At 53.6% G+C, this 20,737-nt stretch overlaps 1 protein-coding gene across 3 annotated transcripts in view; it reads right to left on the reverse strand.

The window, feature by feature from the left end:
- The window catches only part of LOC117656814 (src substrate cortactin), a 57,728-nt gene that overhangs the window by 22,141 nt on the left and 14,850 nt on the right, over positions 1 to 20,737 (reverse strand). Inside the window, exons 9-19 of one of the 3 annotated variants that reach the window (XM_060689278.2) lie at positions 20,477 to 20,562; positions 15,163 to 20,018; positions 11,604 to 13,542; positions 9,984 to 10,165; positions 9,682 to 9,763; positions 9,107 to 9,244; positions 7,717 to 7,875; positions 7,301 to 7,386; positions 6,260 to 6,394; positions 5,626 to 5,731; positions 3,878 to 5,203 (exon numbers count right to left, since the gene is read on the reverse strand). In XM_060689278.2, coding sequence (XP_060545261.2) covers positions 5,069 to 5,203; positions 5,626 to 5,731; positions 6,260 to 6,394; positions 7,301 to 7,386; positions 7,717 to 7,875; positions 9,107 to 9,244; positions 9,682 to 9,763; positions 9,984 to 10,165; positions 11,604 to 13,542; positions 15,163 to 20,018; positions 20,477 to 20,562 — 7,904 coding nt within the window. In that variant the 3' untranslated portion in view covers positions 3,878 to 5,068. Of the gene's footprint in view, positions 1 to 620; positions 703 to 3,877; positions 5,204 to 5,625; positions 5,732 to 6,259; positions 6,395 to 7,300; positions 7,387 to 7,716; positions 7,876 to 9,106; positions 9,245 to 9,681; positions 9,764 to 9,983; positions 10,166 to 11,603; positions 13,543 to 15,162; positions 20,019 to 20,476; positions 20,563 to 20,737 lie in introns of those variants that run through there. The other 2 variants (XM_087873549.1, XM_060689264.2) reach the window with 2 other exon arrangements.

A 20,737-nucleotide genomic window follows, 5' to 3' on the forward strand; every position in this document is an offset into this window, starting at 1 on the left:
GAAAGAAAGAAAGAGAAAGAAGGAAAGAAAGAAAGAAAAAGAGAGAGAGAAAGAAAGAAAGAAAGAAAGAAAGAAAGAAAGAAAGAAAGAAAGAAAGAAAGAAAGAAAGAAAGAAAGAAAGAAAGAAAGAAAGAAAGAAAGAAAGAGAAAGGGAAGGCAGGCAGGCAGGAATGAAAGAAACAAGCAAGCTCCCTCTGGAGATCAGAAGCCCAAGAGCCAAGGGAAGGGGCCCCTCTCAGTCCCTTTGGCCCCCTGCGCTCAATCAACCCACGGAACAGAAGTTGCCTTCAGAAGTTGTGGGAGCTTCATCCCTGGACGCTTTCGAGAAGAGACTGAACTGCCACCTGTCAGAAATGGTGCTTGGGGGGGGGGGGGTTGGACTAGATGACCTACAAGGTCCCTTCCGTTAACTCTTGTTAATCTGCTCCCCCGTGGCTGCCTCTTCCCACTGCTCCTTCTTGCCAGGTCGAAGCAACCCTCCCCGGATCCCACCAGCTCCAGAGATGGACGGGGCCACCGGGCGCCTTGGAGCAAGCAAGATTGACTTTACATCCCCATCCACAGCCCACCCGCGAGCGCCCAGCACCCCCCGCATGCGCTGCGCATTGAAGCCTCCATACCTTGCCCCACAGCCTCAGTTCCACCTCTGGCAGCGTCTCTGCTCGGCTTCCTCTCCCTCCCCACAGTTTGGTTTCACTTGCAAACCTTAAGTTCCTGTTTGAAGTTCACCAAATCAGGAAGGTTTTGCTTCTTCCTGGGCCCGTCTCAGCAGAAGAAGACCAATGGCTTTGGGGAGTGGGTGGGTGGGGGGCTCAGCCCTCCTCTGCCCAACCAGCCCAGGGGTCTAAATCTGAGCCCACGCCAGGCGTGTGGGGAGAGGTGGAAATCGCTGCACGTTCCCAAAGAGGTGACACGACAGGAAGGTTGTAATATCTGAAGGTCTGCCGCAAAGAAGCCAAATATTCAGAACTAACACCATTGGAAGGTACCTTGTAGGTCATCTAGTCCAACCCTCTGCCCAAGCAGAGAAACCTTACACCATTTCTGACAAGATGTGGAGTCTGGCCCCTAAAATTGGAAACATGGTCTTGAGCAAGAGTGAAATCCAGCAGGTTCTGGAGAACTGGTAGCGGAAATTTTGAGTAGTTCGGAGAACCGGCAAATGCCACCTCTGGCTGGCCCCAGAATGGGGTGGGAATGGGGATTTTGCATTATCCTTCCCCCAGGAGTGGGGAGGGAATGGTTTTTTTTTTTAAATTTGATTTATATGCCGCCCTTCTCCGGAGACTCAGGGTGGCTTACAGTGCGTTAAGCAATAGCCTTCATCCTTTTGTATATTTTTACAAAGTCAGCTTATTGCCCCCACAAACCGGGTCCTCAATTTACCTACCTTAGAAAGGATGGAAGGCTGAGTCAACCTTGAGCCTGGTGGGATTCGAACTTAAAGTAATTGCAGGCAGCTGATGTTAATCACAATGCTTTTAGTCTGCTGAGCTACCAGGCCCTTTGGGAGTATCCTTCCCCTGCCATGCCCATCAAGTCACACCCACCAAGCCATGCCAGGCCCAAGCCACGCCCACAGAACAGGTAGTAAAAAAAAATTGGATTTCACCACTGGTCTTGAGGGACTTCTATTCAAGTAGGAGACCCTGCAGCATTTCAGATAAATGAGGGCGTCAGATTCTCCAAAGCACCAGAAGGAACAGGTGGAAACTCATCAAGGAGAGAAGCAACCTGGAATGAAGGAGAAATTTCCCGATAATGACAACCATCGGAACGGCTTGCTTTCAGAAGTTTTGGGTGCTCCATCCCCAGGTTTCCAAGAAGAGATTGGACAGCCATTTATCTGAAGTGGTGTAGGGTTTCCTGCCTGAGCAAGACAGGAAGGTTGGACTAGAAGACCTCCAAGGTCCCTTCCGTTATTCCTCTGCCATTACAGCAAGACATTCTGCCGCCCGAGGATCTCCGATGTGGGGCAAATGGTTTGGCTTCCAAGATCAGTTGCTTAGAAGCATGAAATGGACACTTTGATGGTGTTTGATGGTGTTCATGCAGGGGTGAAGTTCTCCCGGTTCGGACTGAATCACCAGTTCGTACCGGATTACCCGATCCGGTAGCGATGGTGGCAGGTGGTTCGGAGAACTGGTAGCAAAAATCCCTGCGCCTCCCCCCCCCCCCATGCCCAGCTGAGCCATGCAATCATCAGAGGCTTTTTTTTTTTACTTTTAAAAGCATTTTTTCTACAACATCTTCCAACGAAAAAATGCTTTTAAAAGTTAAAAAAAAAAGCCTCTGATGATCCCGCGGCTCAGCTGGGATCCTCAGAGGCTTTTCAAAGCATTTTTTTCTGCAACCTCTTGGCCGAAGAGGTGGTAAAAAAAAATGGCTTGAAGAGTCTCTGACGATCCCAGCTGAGACGATCCCGGATCGGCAGAGAGGCTTTTCAAAGCATTTTTTTAAAAGCCTCTCTGACAATCCCAGCTGAGTTGCCTGATTGTCGGAGGCTTTTCAAAGCATTAGAAAAAATGCTTTGAAAAGTTTAAAAAAAAAAAAAAGTTGGCCACGCCCACCCAGTCACATTACCCCCACACACACACCAAGTCATGCCCACAGAACCGGTAGTAACACATTTTACATTTCACCCGTGTTCATGTGTCTTGTATATAGGAATGAAGCAGAAACCAGAGTCGCTCAAATAATGAGGTGGAATGGCATGTGCATTTATTGCATAAATAGGAAGTGCACTCTGCACATGTTCAGAAGCAAACAAGAGGCAATGGTTCAGTGAAGCACGATGCAAAAATAAAATAAATTTAGGAAGCACCTCAAGGAACGTCAAAGCATCTTCCTCTTACAATGTGCTTCTTCATAGCCAACGTGCTTACCTGTGTAGGGCTTGCCTGCAGGGGCTACCTGTCCCACAGGTGAAAAAGTTGTTCCTCCCCCCCCCCCCCCAAGCAAAGCCAGCCCGTTCCCAACATTGCTTCAGGCCACCCAAAATCCTTTTTTAAAAAAGACTTACCTTTAGATCGGAGGTGCCCGTGCTTGGCCCCTTTAAGACCTGTGGACTTCAACTCCCAGAATTCCCCAGATGGGGAATTCTGGGAGTTGAAGTCCACAGGTCTTAAAGGGGCCAAGCTTGACGCCCAACCCTGCTTTAAATGTTTCTCAGCTTGTATTTTTTCAATGCTTTTGCCCAGGGAATCAAAGTTTGAGGAATCGTGGCGCAGACGCCTTCCCAATTAACGATACCACGTTGGGTTTTGCAGCGGTTCAAGAGGGACCTCATTATGTCCCCGTAATTGCGTACGGCGAGACTTCAAAGCAACCTCATTAATTAATTCTGCTCGATCTCCAGATGCCCCAGTGGAGGTGTGACATTCTGAGGCCCAGGGACTAGCCGGCCTCTAGAGATCTGGGGATTTGCCCTCAAACGCAACAACTCGAAGGCGTGTGGACTTCAACTCCCAGAATTCCCCAGTCAGCATTTACTAGTCGTAGTCCTCGAGTGGTACGGTGGCCTAGAGGCGGAGCTCTCGCCTCACCATCAGGTGGCTGTGAGTTCGATCCTAGGTAGAGGCAGATATTTCTCTCTTTGGGCACAATGAGAATAGATCTGTTGAATAAAACTCCGCATTGGCGACAGGAAAGGCATCCGGCCAGTAAAACACTCAGCTCTATTCAGTTGCCCAGACTCCACCCTATAAGGGATTCTGGGGTTGTTAAAAGGAGATGATTTACTAGTCGTAGTCCTTGACATATGGCAGTCGTTAAGTGAGTCACGGCCAATTGATGACCTTTTTGCAAGCAGACCCCTCCCCCATCAACTTCAGAGCTCCCGATTACCTTTGAACAAAACGCTACTCGCACTCAAGACTCTCAGAAAAATAAACATCTTTATTGCACAACAAAGGGGTGGCAGAGAACCAGAAGGCCGGGTGGAGGGGATAAAGGCACCCCCAGACCACGGGGAGCGGACCCCCATTACGTGCCAATCGAGGTCCGAAAAGCAGATCCCGGGCCAGACCAGGAGAGGCCTTTTCTTCTTCTTGAGTGGCCAGAAAGGGAACCCCCCGACCCATAACCCACAACCCTTCCCCTTCAAGCCGAGGAAGTGGCTTCCTCCTCTGGGATCTGCTGGACAACCTTCCATTAACTGACCGCCAGAGGTCCAGAGACTGGAGGGTCAGGGGCTGTCCAACCTCCTCAAAACGTTGTGAGAACCTAACTGCAGGACCCCCGACAGACCCTTCCTCCTTCTTGACTCTCTGGAACAGGACAGGGGTCCTCAACCCCCTGGCTGCAGCCCACTACCGGACCTTGAGCCCTTTGGAACCGGGTTCAAATGGCAGGCAAGCGTCTGCATACATGCACGCATTCCCACTTGTGTCAGCAGCCATCACGGGCGCACAATGCTCCGTTTGTGCGAGAAGTGAGCAAGCACGGGCGCAGGGTTGCTCACCGCTCGCACAAATGGAGGTGCGTGCACACATGTGCGCTTTCCTGCCACTTGCACGGATCCATCCCCTCTCTCCTGGGCCGGTCCCCAAATCCAGCAAGATTGGGGAAACTCTTTGTCTTGCGGGCAATATTTCCAGCTCCGGGGGCTAAAACGGCGCCCCCCCCCCCCAAACGGTATAGAAAGAGAGAACTGATGTTTAACGTGAGTTAGAAGTCTACCTGTCAGTCAAGTCCCAAAAGAGCAGAAATCTTCTGCAGGAGTCCCACTTTAACTGATTATGATTAGTGCCACCAAAAGGATGGGAGGCGGGCACCTTCGTGGCTCCGCCCTTTCCCCCACCCCAAATCAACGGTGATGCCAACCCCGATTCGGCCGGCATTCGAGGCCCAGAAAGCCCTGGCACTTCCCTGGAAGGAGCCGCACAAACCCTGCATCGCCAATGGCTAAGAAAGGCCGTCGCCTGCTTTAACTAGCCAGGATTGCGTTCGACCTCTGGCAGCCTTGACGACGCCACGGGTGAGCCGGGAGCCTCCCCGTGTCCAGACCGGCAGGGTCCCCCAGGTGTCGAGGTCCGTGGTTCATCCGAGTTCTCGTGCCCCGGTCTTCTCACAGGCGGCCCACGGCGTGGAGGAAAAGCAAGACGTGGATCCCGAAGAGGTAGACGGTGGCCAGCAGGGAGAAGAGCCTCCGGGGGCAGAAGACGGAGCGCAGGGCACGCTGCAGCCCCCTGGGCCCTCGAGCCTGTGGGGGGGGAGGAGGAATTAGGGAAGGCGGGCATTTCGACCCCAGAGCCCCAGCCCAGTGGACGCCAAGAGAAGTGGAAAGGGACGATGAGGGACGCTGTCCGACTGGAGGGACAGTCCACGCCAGAAAGGGGAAGTTGGACTTTCCGCTCTGTTTGTGAGTGAAAGGAAGAGTGAAAGTTCATGATAAGCCCTTATTTCTGCGATCCCCGGGCTGGGGAAGGGAGGGAGGGAAGGGAGGAAGGAAGGAAGGAAGGAAGGAGATGGGAATAAGAGGGAGGGAGGGAGGAAGGAAGGAAGGAGTGTAGGGGAGGAAAGGAAGGGAGGAAGGAGAGGGGAAAGACTAAAATGTGGTGCCTTCTAAATAGGCATCACAGGGACCCTCAACAGTGGGCTGAGGGGTCCCGGTGCCCCCCTTACCTTGCTGAAGGAGCTCTCTGCAGACCCCAGCAGCAGGGCGTGTTCAGAGCTGGGAGGCATGGCAATGCTGGTCTCCAGAGACTGCGCATACTCCTCGGACTCCAACCTGGGTGGCAAGAGGCCTAGATATCAGGGTCCTGTCCCTGAGGCCACCCATGGCCCCTGGCCTCCCCCACCTGCTGCTCCCCGGAGACCTGAATACCCCTCCCCAGAGACCCAAAGTACCCCTTCCCTTGAGCCGCAGCTGGCTGGGGAGCGAGCGCTGCAGCCCGACCTTCCCTGAGCCCTGCGGAGGACCCGGAGACATCTCTGAAGGCCTCTGAAGGCCCCGTGAACCAGGCTGCCTCCTTCCACCCAGGAGTCCCCCTCCTCCCTCTCACTGATCAGCCTCGGAAACGCCCCCCTCGGGGCCAAGCCCACCAGGGCGCTGAGACGGGAAACCCTCCCAGGGGTCTGCAGGGCTGGGAAAGGGACCACGACAAGATGGCTCCGTCCACCAATTGAGTCAACGGATTTAACCCACCCGCTTGGCCGAGGGTTGCCAGAGCAGAGGGGGGAGCCCTTCAGACAGGTTCCCCGGAATAGCCGGGAGGGAGGGAGGGAGGGAGGGAGGGGGCCAGCCCTGCCCCAGCACCTGCGCATCTGCTCCTGGGCTGCAGAGCAAGCCTCCTCAGCGGCCAGGCGCCTCTCCTGCTCCTCCTGCAGCAGCTGCTGAAGCTGAGTCAGGCCTTGCCTGGCAAGGCTTTGCTGGTGCTTGGCCTCCGAGAGCCTGGGAATGGAAGGAGAAGCCCCGTGAGAGAGGCGGGAGGCGGGGGGGAAGCAGCAGCCCCCAGGACGGACCCTGACTCTTCAAAGAGAGGCAGACCGGGCCCGGATGTCCCTGGGATCAGAGGCGGAAAGGAAGAAAACTCTCCTGTTGGGGAGCTGCCAGCCAGGCTGGAAGGAGGAGTCAAGCAGGGAAGTAGCCTTGAATCCTTGAGTAGCTGCAAGAGGCATAAGACTGAAGCCACCCCCAACCTATCGCCCATGAAGCGTTATTTGGGGGTTCCCAGGGGAAGGCAAGAAGTCCGGGCAGATTCTTGTAAATACAGGCACTCCTTGACTTACGACCACAACTTGGGCCCAACATTTCTATCGTTAAGTGATGCAGGCGTTAAGTGAATTCTGCCCCATTTTCACAACCTTTCTCGCCACATTTGTTAAGCGAATCACACTTCATTTGATAATTTAGTCACAGGGCTGGATCCGGGTTCCCTCGTTGACTTTGCTGGTTAGAAGGTCACAAAAGGGGGGTCGCGTGACCCCGGGGACGCTGCGACTGTCATAAATACGAGTCAGTTGCTAAACCCCTGAATTTTGATCGCGGGGCCCTGGGGATGCTACTAGAGGGGCGTGAAAAACGACCGTAAGTCCCTTTTTTCAGTGACGTCATCACTTTCAAACGGTCACTGAAAGAACTGTTATAAGTGGAGGACTGCCTGGATAGGCCGAAGCCAATAAAGCTGCTTGTGTTGGCTATTAGTGGGCGGCCCCGATTCCTTGAACCCGATACCTCCGTTGGGGGTCAGGCCTGGGGGGCTGGAACTGAGACTCCCAAGATCGGTGGAAAATTGGGGCGAAAGGGATCAGGCGGCCCAGGAACCCCCAAGTTATTTCGCTCGCCCGCCACACTCACTGCGCCTGAAGTTCCTGCAGCTCCCGTGCGTTGGTCTCGTCTTTTTCCTGGGGGGCTCCGGGGGCGGCATCGGTCAGGAGGGGTCCCTAGGGTAGAAACCTGGCGTGAAGATGGGGCTCCCTCTGCCTTTGCCGTCTGACCGTGTTGAGCACAAACTCGACTGACGGAGGCCCCGGCTTACGCCAGGCAACCTGTGCCACATGGAAACCAGATGCGCTCACCACACGGGGCAGAAAATGAGGACGACCCCTTCCCCATGCGCAAAGCAGCTGGTCTCTCTCGCTTGGAGGGACAGGGGTGGCAGGAGCAAAGGCCTGGATCCTAGAGTCTGCCTCCCCACTCTGCCCCTCCTGGCCCGAGTGGAACACGGTTGGGCCATGAGATGGGGGAGCCCAGACCCCCTTCCCTGGCCTTACCACGGTCTTCGCCGGCCCCTGCCATTCCTGCAGCTGCTTTTCAAGAGCCGCACAACGGGACAGAGCCTCGTTGTGTTGCTGGCGGCTTTCGCGGAGGCTGCGGCTGCTCCCCCGGAGTTGGAGAGCGAGCGTGTTTTTCTCTTCGAAGACCTGCGAGAGCTGGAGAGATGAGCGACAGCATGAGGCTGGGGGAGGGGGGGGTCTTCTCAGAGTCCCCCCACCCACCCAACGGGAAGCCAGCATAACACATCACTGGAGGCCTGAAAGTAGCTAGCTGGATTCATAGATGTTTGAGATGATATTGGCTGCATTGGGTCTGGGTTTAGTGCGACCCCCCCCCAACCGATGGAGGCCCTCAGCAAACCATGGCTAAAAGAAGCCAGGATTAAGAGAAGGAGTCTTAAAGTTGGCAACTTGAAGAATTGTGGACTTCCAACTCCCAGCATTCATAGCTGGCTGGGGAATTCTGGGAGTTGGAGTTCAGCAGTTGTGATGACCCGGGGCACGGCATAGAGGCAACCAAAGCATCTGACAGTTCAAACCGCCCCTTTATTGCTCTAAATTAATTTATTGCTTTATTGCTCTATTGCTTTATTGCTCTCAAACGCTCCCACACTTCTGGCAAGCCTCAGAACAAAGTGGTCTCTCTCTCTCTCTCACACACACACACACACACCTCCAGCAGCCTCTAGCTGCAAGTAGTCCAGTCCAATGCTGTGAGCACCACAGCTGCAAAGCAAGAAATCCAGCAGGGCAAGTTGAGGAGTCCAGGAAGCAAAGTAACAAGGCAATTAATCCGGAAAGAATGCAAGGAATCCAGGAAAGTTCAAATGCCCCTCCCCACAGCATCTCCTTAGGTCTCAGTCTCCAGGTGTGCCTTGTGAAGAGGGGCGGGGCGCTCTCCTCCCGAGTAGTCGGGTCAGCCTGCGCTGTTCCCGCCTTCTCTCCACTCTCCATGCTCGAGGATCAGGAGGGGGCGGTCCTTGCTCATTGCCTGAGCTCTGTTTCTCATGTTCACTGCTTAGTCATCCTCCCCCGCCTTCCTCCCTGCCTACAAGCCATCTCAATCCTGAAAGGCCCAGGCCTGACTGGCCCTGCTCCTCCCCATTTTCCTCCCAAGCCAACTTGATCTCCGTCGGCTCCAGTTCCAGCTCGTCTTACTCCGCAGATTCAGGTTCCGACAGGGGCATGACACAAGTCTTCAAGTTGCCAAGTTTGGAGAGCCTTGACTCAGAGCACAATGCAAGCCCAAGATCCAGAGGGTTGAACCACTACGAGAGGTTGGACTGGAGATAGCCAGCTTCCCAGGAAGGACACCCTCTCCCCACAGTTAACCCCCTGGAAAAGATCTCCCTGCCCAAGAGAAGGACGCCCCAGATCTCTGCCCCACCTTGCTGTTCAGCTGCTGGATGCGTAGCTCCTTCTGATGAAGGTGCTTCAAGCTGTTCCCAAGCTGGACCTGGAGGTCCTCCATGGATGCCATCTGGCCAGATGTGTCTCTGTCGGAGCTAGTCGTCCCCGAAGACCCCTGTGGAAAGGCCCAGTCAGCTGTTGCCCACATTTTTATTTATTTTTATTTAATTTGATTTATATGCCGCCCTTCTCCGGAGACTCAGGGTGGCTTACAGTGCGTTAAGCAATAGCCTTCATTCTTTTGTATATTTTATACAAAGTCACCTTATTGCCCCCACAAACTGGGTCCTCATTTCACCTACCTTAGAAAGGATGGAAGGCTGAGTCGACCTTGAGCCTTGGAGAGATTTGAACCAGCAATAAATTGCAGGCAGCTGTGTTAATAACAGGGTGCTTAGACCACTGTACTATCAAGGCTCTGTTGTTGGATCTTGTTGTTGGATCTTGTGTTTGCCCAACAAGATCCTCCCACCATCCACTCTGGCCTCGGACGGTTCATAGGTGGCTTCCAAACCTTCCAAACCCTCCTGCCCTCCGGACTGCCTCACTCACCTCCCTCTGCTGCTTCTCTGCCGCCTGGGCGCTGCTGGGTGGGCTCTGCTGCCTGACCTGCTCCCAGCCTGCCTTTTCTTCCCTGGAAAAAACAAGCCCCAAAAGCGAAAGGAGGAAAGTCAATGGGGAGGACGGGACTTGATTCCCTTAACAACTGCAATGATCTGTTTAACGACCGTGGCAAAACAGGTTGCAAGGCCAGGAATGACTCCAAATGACTCTAAGCCTTGCTTAGAAACGGAAATTCCTGGCCCCGCAGAGGTAGTACGTCGAGGGCTGCCTGCATGGCTCCATGGGCTCACCTGAGTTGCTGGAGCTCCAGCTCCACGGAGGTCCTCTCCTGCTTCAGCTTCTCCTGGAAGAGCTCCTCCTGCTGCTCCATCTCTTGCTTCTTCTGCTGGAGCTGGGCCTTCAAGCGGCTGATCTCAGCCGTGTCCACCCCCACCTGGAGATACTGCTGCTGGAGGTTCTTCAGCTCCTCCAGCTGGAGGACAAGGAGAGGAGAACCTGCTTGTCAAGGCTCCCGACGAGATCGACTGCTTCTCCAAAACAGGTTAAGTAAGGGGCCAAGGATCCCCCACAAAAGATTCTGACATCAATGGAAGAGAATATCTGTAGCAGCAGCTCAGGGTTGAACTGGGGGGTTCCCTGGTGCTCTCCGAGCTTGGAGGTTTTCTCGCAGGGGTTTCATGACCCAACTAGGTAGCATCATCAGAGCTGGCCCTGAAGGTGGTACCTAGTGGACCCCCAAGGACCCCACAAAAGATCTCCACAAAAGGTAGCAGGAATTGAGTATGTCTACTCTGACGAAGAGAAGGATTAGGGGTGACATGCAACATAGAACAACAATGGCTCTGATAGCAGCGCTATCGTAACAATGATACACGTATCATAACAATATCATCGTATCACATATCTTAACAGTGATAACAATGATACCCGATAGCAGAATTCCAGTATTTGAGGGGCTGCCACAAAGAAGAGGGTGTCTAGCTATTCTCCAAAGCCCCTGAGGGCAGGACAAGAAGCAACGGATGGAAACAAATCAAGGAGAGAAGCAACCTAGAACTAAGGAGAAATTTCCTGGCAGTTAGAACAATTAATCAATGGAACTGCTTGCCATCAGAAGTTGTGAATGTCCATCACTGGAAGTTTTAAGAAGATGTTGGATAACCATTTGTCTGAAGTGGTTGGACTAGCAGACCTCCAAGGTCCCTTCCAACTCTGTTATTCTATTCTGAACATCCTCAGACTTTTGATCTGCACCCAGCATGATTTTTACAGTGCTACTCCCAAGCATTCACTCCTGAAACTCAATCTAGGGACTGATCTGCTTGGGCTTCCTCACTGGAGCTCCCCCCCCCCCCACTGCAACCTTCTTGCAAGGTGGTTTTGGATTGAAATATGCAGCCCCAACATTTCTAGAGGAACAGTCTTCCTTCAGAACATCCACAGTACAAATGCATTCCTTGCTTGCATTTATGAAGTGGTTTTTTTAAAAAACTGAAGAAAATTTATGTTGAGTTTTCAAGACAAATGGTGGAAGAGTCCAGAAAACCAGGAGATGCTGACATTTCACCCTCCACCTATTATTCTCAAAAACATCTAAAGGCAGGAGAAGAAGCAACGGATGGAAACTAAACAAGAAGGGAAGCAACCTGGAATTAAGGAGAAATTAATTCCTCCTGACAGTGAGGACAATTAACCAGTGGAACAACTTGCCTCCAGAAGTTTTGGATGCTCCATCACTGGAGGTTTCAAGGAGAGATTGGAGAAGAGCTACTTGTCTGAAACAGTATAGGTTCTCCTGCCAGTGGAGGGTTACATGCCAGCATCTTCTGGTTGAAAAAGAAGACCTCCAAGGTCCCTTCCGACTCTGTTATTCTGTTACCTTGCCCACACAGCGGAGATTCAAGACTTACCAACCGGTCTCGGTCGTTCTGCAGGGACGAGAGTGCCTTCTTGAGGCTCGACGTTTCGGCAAGACTGGAAGACACGTTGGCAGCCGACTGCAGCTTCACCTCCTCCGTCTTGCGGGATTTGTCCAGCTGGCTCAGCAGACGGTCTCGCTCAGCCTGCAGGCTGGCCATGGCCTGGGAGAAGGCCTTCACTTGGCCAGAGGCCTTCTCCAGCTCCGACGAGAGGCGAGCAAGCTGCGAGTCTTTGGATTGAAGCTGCTGGTTGAGTTTCTCCAGCTTCTCCGAGAAGCCCTTCTCTTCCGTTGAGTCTCGGAGAGCGGCGAGTTCGGAGGTCAGGCTGTCCCTCTGCTTCTCGAGGGTTGTTTGTGTCTCCTGGGCGTGGAGCTTCTCCTGATGGAGGCTTTGGACCAGCTGCCTCTGCTCTTCCAGCTCTGCAGCGTATTTCTTCTCCAGGGCACGCCGTTCTTCGTGAGACTGATCCCAACTGTCTTGGAGAGAACTCATGGCTTTCTTGAACGACTGGATTTGGGCCTTCAAATCCTGGTTTTCTTCCGTGACCACAAGGAGGTTCTGCTCCATCTGCAGGAGGTCCTTGGCCAGCTCTGCCACCCGTTCTTCGGCTGTCTCGGTCTCATTCCGCAGGAGTCCAGTGTCGTGATGGAAGCTCTTGAGCTCTTTCTTCATCTTGGCTTCCGCGTCCTGCAACTTCTGATGAAGGCCAGCCAGCTCTTCTTCCAGGCCCGCCACCTGCTGATTTGCCAGCAACAACTGCCCGCCCAAACTCTGGATTTCATCCACTTTCTCTTGCAGCTGCAACTGCAGCTCCAACATGGAACCCCCTTCCCGCAGAACCTGCATCTCATCCTGCAACTGGGAGAGGGAAGATTTGAGAGCCTTGACCTCCTGGCCCAGATTCTGCTTCTCCAGCTGCAGGGCCTCCACGGTTCGCTGTAGGTTGGCCGAACCAAGTTCAGACTCTCGCAGTTGTCCTTCCACCCCCACCTTCTCCTTCTCCAGAGCCTGGATCCGGTCAATCTGGGTTTTCAGCAGCTGCTTCTGCTGAGTGTCCTTGATGGAGATGACTTGATTCAGGTCTTCGCGATACCGTACCAGTTCGGCATCCAACTTGGCGTTCTCTGCATGCAAGTCATCCATCTGACCATGGAGGCTCCGAAGTTGCTCCTTCAAGGAATTGTTCTCCGAGGCCGCTTCCTGGATGAGCTGATCCTTTTCTAAAATGGCGGCCAGGTGACGTTGTTCCAGCTGCCGATAGTTTTCCAGGACTCTGTCCCGGTCATCTTGCAGGGAAGACATGGATTTGGTGAAGGAATCTAGCTGAGCTTTGTACTGCTTGCTCTCTTCGTAGATGTTTTTCAACTTCTCCATGAGACCGGTCACTTTCTCCTGAGATTTTGCCTTCTCAGCCTCCAAGGCCACCTTCTCAGCTTCAGCCTTGGCCATCTGGTTCTCCAACTCCTTCAGGTCTTCCTTGTGCTGTTCTTGGATTTCTAGCAGGGCTTCGGCTACGGCCTCTTCCTTGGCAGCCACAAGGCCGACAATCTTCTGCTCCTTGTCGCTCACCTCGTTGTGGAGTCTCTCTGTCAGCTCCTTGGAAGCCCGCAGATCAGCCTCCAGCTGCTCCAGACTCAACCTGCAGTCCTGAAGACTGGCCTCGTGGCTCTTCACCGTCTCTGACCTCTCAAGACGTGCCCGGTCGCAGTCTTCAAAGGAGGCCTGCAAATCGGCAAGCTGCTTTCTCAGAGACCCAAGTTCTCCTCCTTGCTGGAGAACCTGGCTCTGGGAGTGGCTCAGTAACCGCTGGACCTCTTCCAGTTGAAGTCCAAGTCTGTGCTTCTCCTCCTGGAGCAACCCGACTTCTTCTCGATGGTGCTGGAGCTCCTCCTGGGCATGAGACTCTTGGGCTGATTGGCTGCGTTCCAAGCTGCAAGCAGAAATGGTAGAATCTGAGAAGAGCCCGTATACCAGGGGTGTCAAACTCAATTTCATTGAGGGCTACATCGGGGTTGTGTTTGACCGTAGGGGGCCCGGGGCGTGGCCAGCTCGGTGTCACTCATGTTGGGGGCACCTGTCTGTGAAAACGGGCTCCCGAGCTCAGTTTTCGGCTGCGACGGCTTCCTGCAACCCTCTGCCAGAGAAAACGGAACCCAAACTTTGTTTTCGCTGGCAGAGGCACCGTGAGCTGGTCCTTCACTGCTTCCAGGGCAGCCCAGCAGGCCAAATCCAGCCCGCAGGCCTTGAATTTGACACCTCTGCCATATACGTTCCTTTCACTTTTACTCATTGCCCTCCATCCAAACCAGCCACCTGAAATGCTAACGGAGTTCTCCACTACTAGCAGAACCATAAATAAAAGGGCTCTGGAAAATATTCCCATGAAGTTAGGGTGGAGGCTGGGCCATATTTAACTGCAGGGCATGAGGGAATCCAGAGGACTGAACCAATGGACAGTCAGAAAAGCCCAGGAAAGAAACAAGCTACTAGATCTGTTGACTTCCCTTCACAAAAAGCTTCTGAAAGTGGGAGGAAATGTCTCAGGCCAAGGTTGGAATGAGATCCCTGGGTCAGTTTCAAAGAATGGGTTGGACCATTGCCAGCTCAGAACGCTTTAAGGTGAAGGAGGCCCTTCTCCAATATGGAGGGGTTGGGTTTTGGTGACCCAGTGATTTTTTTTTGCAAAGTCTCGACCTACTAAGAGAAGGAAATAGTTGTAGCTCAGGGTTGAATGGTGGCCTCTTTGGTGCTCTCTGAGCTTGGCTCTTTTCTTGCAGGCATCTCATGACCCAACTAGAGAACATCATCAGTGTTAGAAGGAAGTGGGGTTTGTGGAGAGGAGGAGGAGGATTGTGGGGTCCTTGCTGTGCTCTGAATCTTGGTGGTTTTCTTGCAGACATTTCATGACTCAACTGGGTCACATCACCAGTGCTGGAAGCTTGTAGCACTGATGATCTTAACTTAGTTGGGTCGTGAAACATCTGCAAGAAAACCAACTCAGGGAGTACCAAGGGCCCCACAGTCCTTGTCCTTCTTTTCATCCATTCCACAACCCCACTCCCTTCTAGCACTGATGATGCTACCTAGTTGGGTCATGAAACATCTGCAGGAAAATAACCAAGCTCAGAGAGCACCAAGGACCCTACACTCTCGATCTACTCCTCAATCCTTATCTATCCCGAGTTAAGTTAGCCCAAAGAGAAAGTGGACACCTCTTCTCTGCAAAGTGTTTCGCTACATCTCCAAGCCTTGACCCACAACCTGAGCCACCCGGTGGCTTCAGCATCGAAGACAGCATCAGGTAGGCAAAATAACGCCACAGTGAGCTCAAAATCTGCTTCCACTGACTCTAGTAGCTTTGCCAAGAGGACAGACTCAAATTCAACCTCAGTGACTCTCATCTCCCACGCTAAAATGAGCACAGAAGAAATGGGGGTAAGGAGATCTGCGTCCTTCCCCTTGGCTCACGTACTCTAGTTCTCCTTCTGCTAGTTATGAAAAAGTGCAAGAGCCCCAGAGGAACCCCGGAAGGGGTCAGCCGCTGTCTTACCTGGCCACGAGGCCTTGGAGGTCTTCCACCTGGAGAGCCGTCTTCTTGGCCTGGTCTTGCAAGGCAGCGCAGGCCTCTTCTCGGGCAGAGAGTTCCTGCTCCTTCTTCTCAATGGCCTCACTGAACTTCTTCTCCCACTGCCTGGACTCGTCTATCACCCGGTCCCTGTCGTCCTGCAGGGAGGACATGCTTCTGGTGAAGGCCGCCAGCTGAGCTAAGGTGTGGTTGAGGCTGCCCTGAAGCTGTTTGGCTTCTTGGTCCTTTTGGCGAAGGGACACCTGGAGGTCTCGTGCCGACTCCTCCGCGAACACCTGCTTTTTCCGCAAGGCCTCCAACCTCTCGTCCATGTTTCTGATCTCCTTCAGGTGCTTGGCCTTCTCTTGTTCCACATGTCTCTCCAGCTCCTTATCTTTTTGACTCAGCTGACTTCTGACCTGAGCCTGGCTGGCCTGAAGCTCCTCTTTCACCTTCAGGCTCTCCGCCACGACTCGGGCAGCTTCGCTCTGAGTATCGTCCAGCAAGACCCTGCAGGAAGCCAACTCAGCCTGGACCTTCTTGGTCTTCTCCTCTGCCTCCACCATGCTCTTCTTGGTGGTCTCCAGCTCTTTCTTGGACTCACTCTGGACGAACTCCAGGGCTTTGATGGTTCTCTCCAAGCCACTGATCTTCTCCTGGCTCTTAATGCAATCTCTCTGCAGCTGCCTCACTTCTTGCTGTTTCTCTTTCAACAATTCCTGAAGTTCTCTAGTCTGAGTCCGGCCGTTGTCTCCCTTCCAGGCGCTCTTGACTTTCTCCACGTTCTCTTTCTTCTCGGCTTCCACCTCAAGCTTCTCCCTCAACAGATGCCGCTTCTCGTCTTCCAGGAGGCTCAGGGCCCCCTGAAGACCTTCCATCTCACTGAAGAGCTGCTGGTTCTTGCTCTCCAGGTTGGCCATGTCCTGCTGGTAGTTCCCAATGCTCCCGTTCAACTCGGCCAGCTGGTTCATCAGCCTCTCTTCAAGGTCATCCTTCTCAGTTTCCAAAGCTTCTTTCAACGTCAATGCCTCAGCCAGCTGCTCCTTGGTTTGCCCACAAGCTTCCTCCATTTTGATGACCTTTTCTTGGAGAGCTTCCAATTCCTGGCCTTTCAAAGCCAGTAAGCCCTCCAGGCGGTTCTTCTCTTCCTTCAGGACCTCCAAATCCCCATGGGCCTTATTCATTTCCTCTACCGCCATCTTCCTCTTATCTTCTAGTGCCGCCATTTGTTCCTGAAGCTCTGCTACTTGTTGACTATCCCCAACTCTTTCATCATACAAGGGGCCAGCTGTGCTAAGCTCTTCCTTCTTGTCCTCAAGGCTCGGAGTGACAGTGATGAGAACTTCAGAACCCGTGTCTGGATCTCCTTCCTCAGCCACCTCCTCTGAAGATGACATCATGGTGGAACCAACTACCTCGCTTCTGGCCACCATCTCCTCTTGGGTGCCTCTCTGATCTTCCTTGTTTTGCAATGTCTGCCTCAAGCTTTGGATTTCCTGCTTCAAGAGGTCCTTTTCGGCGACCAGCGCTTTCATCTCATCGGAAAGAGCCTGGCAATTGTTCTTGGAGGTCTCCAGCTCTTCTCGAAGAGCAGAATTGGTCCCACCCTGTCTACCATCCCCGGGATGGATTTCCAACCTCAGCTGCTCGTTCTCTTCCTCCAACTCCAGGATCTTCTGCTGCTTGGACTTGGCAAACTTCCTCATCTTCTCCCTCATGCCTTCCATCTCCTGTTCTGCTCCCTGCAGGCGAGCTTCCCCATCCTTCTTCTCGGCTTCCACCTCTTTTAGTCTGAGGAAGAGGTCCTGCTTCTCCTGCCGGACGCTCTCCATCACCCGCTGGATCCGCTCGGCCTCATCGCTGACGTTCTCATACGATTGCAGGAGCGTCTCGTACTCCTTCTGCAGCTCCTCATGTTTCCTCCGCCACTCGGAGAGCTCCTGGGCCTGCCTTTCCTTCAGCGAGTCCATTTCCTCCTCCAGTCTTGTCTTCTCCTGAGTCACCCCTTCCAGTGCCAACTTCAGACTCTCACAGGAACCGGTCACGTTCTGGTTTTCCACCAAGGCGTTGTCCACTGCGGAAATGAGTTTGTCCCTTTCCTCCTTGAGGGTCGCCAGTCTCTCCAACAGGACCACCTTCTCCTTGTCCAGCTCAGACGCCCGAAGCTCTACCTCTTGAAGATGGAGAGAGGTGCTTTCCAGAGCGGCCTTGGTGCCGGACAACTCGTCCTTCAGCCCCTTGCTCTCTTTCAGGGCTTCCTTCCTGGAGATGAGAGCTGCCTGCAGTTTCCTCTGGAGCTGGGCTTTGGACTGGGTCTCTGCCGATTTCACCTGCAGCTCGGCCTGCAGCTGCTGGGCTTGGTCCAACTGTCCCTGCAAAGCTTGGATCCTATTCTCCCTCTCTTGCAACTCAGCTTGGAGGCCACCCAGGGACACGTTTTTATCTGCTAACTGGGAGTGAAGGCCTTGGATTTCTTCTCTGCTGTTGAGTTCCTTCTCCTCTTGGTGGCATCTCAGTTTCTCCTGCCTGGCGATTTCTTCCTGGCTCTCCTGCAACTCCAGCTTCAGGCTTTCCATGCTGGCTTCTGCCTGACTGCAGGCAGCTTTGGCCATCTCCACTTCGGCGAGAAGTTGCTCGACCTTTTCCTGGAGGAGCAGAACCTTCTCAGACTTGGCGTCCAGTTCGCCTTCCAGATGCGTGAGGTGGGCTTGCAGTTCTCTCTTATCCGCCTGAAGCTTCTCAAAGTCAGCCTTCAGCTGGGCCACAACTGAGTCTTCGGTTGCCAAGGAAGCGCGTTCTTCAATGACCTCCTGGCCAAACTCCTGCACAAGCCCTGATGCTGGACCTTCAGAAGAAACATCTCCAGCAGGTTTCTGAGGAGGGAAGCTCTCTGGGGCCTTGGAGAGCGTCTGGAGCTGGTCCTGCAGGTTCTCCTTCTCCCTGTTTTCCTGCTCAAACTGCTCTTGTAGCAACTTGTAGTCATCCTTCTGCTGCTTTAGCAGTTCGCGATAATGACGATCCTTCTCCTTGGCTTTCTTGATGGTCTCCTTCCGCGAGACCAAAGCTTCCTGCAGCTTCTTTTGGAGCTCTTCTCTCTCCTGGACCAGTGCCGAGAACTCTTCTTGGAAGGTCTTATTTCCTCCTTCCGGGCCAAGGTCAACGTTGCTGCTTGACCTACCTGCCCCGGAATCTGCTGAGCTGGACCCCTCCAAATTCTGATCCGCCGGACTCTGTTTCTCGGGGGACAACTTGCAGTCTTTGAGCTCAGCCTGCAGGGCGTTGATCTGAAGGTCCTTCTGCTGCAGGCTTTGCTGCAACTCTGCAATCACGGTCCGTGGCCACGTGCAATCTTCTTCCTCAGGGGTGACCTGCGACGTGGCTTCCTTTGCAGAGGGCAGCTGGTTCAGGGAGGCAGCCCTGCCCCGCCTTACGGGATGCCCTTGGCCGCTAGGGCTCTCAGAGGGATGTCCACCTCCTTCGTTCTCCTGAGCCAGCCCCTCCTGGCTCTCAGCTGGAAGCGCTTCCCCTCCTTTTCCTTCCTGCTCCAGCTGGCGAACCCTGCCGAGGAGCTCCTTCCTACTGAGAAGAGCAGCCTGCAGCTTCTTCCTCATGAGCTCGTTCTCCTTCCTTAGAACTTCCGCTGCTTCACTGGCGGGCAACTCCTCGGCCAGCGGCCGGCTCTCCTCTGTCTCCACCGCCTGCTCTCTGGTCTCCTTCCCTTGCTGCAAGATGCATAGCTGCTCCATCGCGCTCTTCAGCTCTTTCCCCAGCACAAACTTCTCCTCGTTGAGTTGCACCATCCGGTCAGACATGCCCACGCTGACTTCGGCCATCCTCCGTTCCCGCTCCAACACTTCCTGCTGGAGCCTCTCCACCTCCATGGAGTTTTCCGAGAGGAGCATCGCCAGCTTGGTGGCTTCCAGCTCCTTCAAGGCCAAGGCCTGGGATTGCTCCTCGGCCTTCATGGAAGCCTCCTGCGCCTGTTCAACCAGGGCTCGGCCATTCTCCTGCTCCTTCTGGAGCTGGCTGAGGAGGTTCCTCCCCACCGTCTCTTGCTCCGAGATTTGACGCTGGGCTTCGTCCAGGTCATTCTGCAGAGCGACAATTTTCACGTCCTTGGATTGGGCCTCGTTTCTCAGGCTCTGAATCTGCTCCTTCAACAAACCCAGGTGAGAGATTCCACTTTCGTAGTTGGGAAGCTGCGGCTGCAGCTCTGGATGAGCAGGGATGCCTTCGGGCTGAGCTTTCAGCTCTGCGAGGAAGCAGAGTTCCTTCAGGCGGGACAAGAGCTGGTCCTGCTCTGCGTCCAGGGTCTCCGCAGCCCTGGCTGAGGCCTCCACTTGTTCTTGAAGCTGGCCAATTTCTGTGCTTTTCTCCTCCAAGATTCTCTGGTGGGTTTCCACGGCTTCCTGCTGCCTTCTTTGCAGTTCAGCGACTTCTAGCTCCAACCTGGTTATCTTCTGCAACTGCAGCCCAGAGTCTGGAGATGGTCCCTGAGCTGTTTCGTTCTCCTCTGGTCCCAAGAGCAGCCCCAAAACAGAAGGAGAGTCCTGGATGTCTACAGTGACCAGAGAGCTGCTGCTTGAGTCACTCTGGATGGGCACGGCCCCTTCTCCCTCTCTCTCGCCATCGCTCCCCTGGGGACCTCCTGCTTCGGCCTCCAGGCTGCTGGAGAGAGGAAGCTGCCCCTTGAGGAAAGCGATCTCTTCCTGGGCCTCCTGTAGTTCCAGAAGCAGGATGGACAGATCACGCTGCTTCTCCTCAGCCAAGGATTCCTGGAGATCAGGCTGTCCGTCTGGTTGGGCCAGCAGGGGCTCCTCCAGGGTCCGGTCTGCGCTGGACTGAAAGAAGGAAACGAAGGAGTCATTCCTCTACAAGAAGCAGATATTTTATTTTATTTTATTTCATATTTTATTTATTTTACCTTTTCTTATCCCAAAGGTGCTTTTTTTTCAAGAGGCCATTGGACTTTCTGGTTTTTCTTTGAAGACGTTTCGCTTCTCACCCAAGGAGCTCCTTCAGCTCTGACTGGATGGAATCCTTCCCTTCCCCACCATCCAGTCAGACCTGAAGAAGCTTCTTGGATGAGAAGTGAAACATCTTCAAAGAAAAACCAGAAAGTCCAATGGCCTCTTGAAAAAAAGCACCTTTGGGACAACCAGGACCTGATGGATGACTGAGAATCTCCACAGACCTTACCTTACTTTCCTTTATTTCACTACGTGCCTTCCCTGCGGTCACTTCCCAGGAAACCTGGCCTTCCCACCTCTTCTGCAAAGGTATTTACAGAAACAATTACCTGGTTCAGGGGAGGAGACAGGACTGCGGCTGTTTCCACTTCTGGCTGAGACAAGCTGAGCTCCGGGGGTCTTTCAGGGGTCTCGCCTGGGGCAGAAAACGCAACATGAGCTTTCACTCCAAATCAGAGCCACATACACACACACACAAGCCGAGAAGCAGAAAATGGCCACCAAGTGAAGCTCTCTCCTTAAATCTGCTCTTGGTTAAGGAGCAGCCAGACTGAGAGGCCATTTTCATTTGGCAAAAACTGAAAGGACTT

This window comes from Pantherophis guttatus, chromosome 7 (assembly GCF_059756535.1).
Source record: "Pantherophis guttatus breed Tessera chromosome 7, ASM5975653v1, whole genome shotgun sequence".
NCBI lineage: Eukaryota > Metazoa > Chordata > Lepidosauria > Squamata > Colubridae > Pantherophis > Pantherophis guttatus.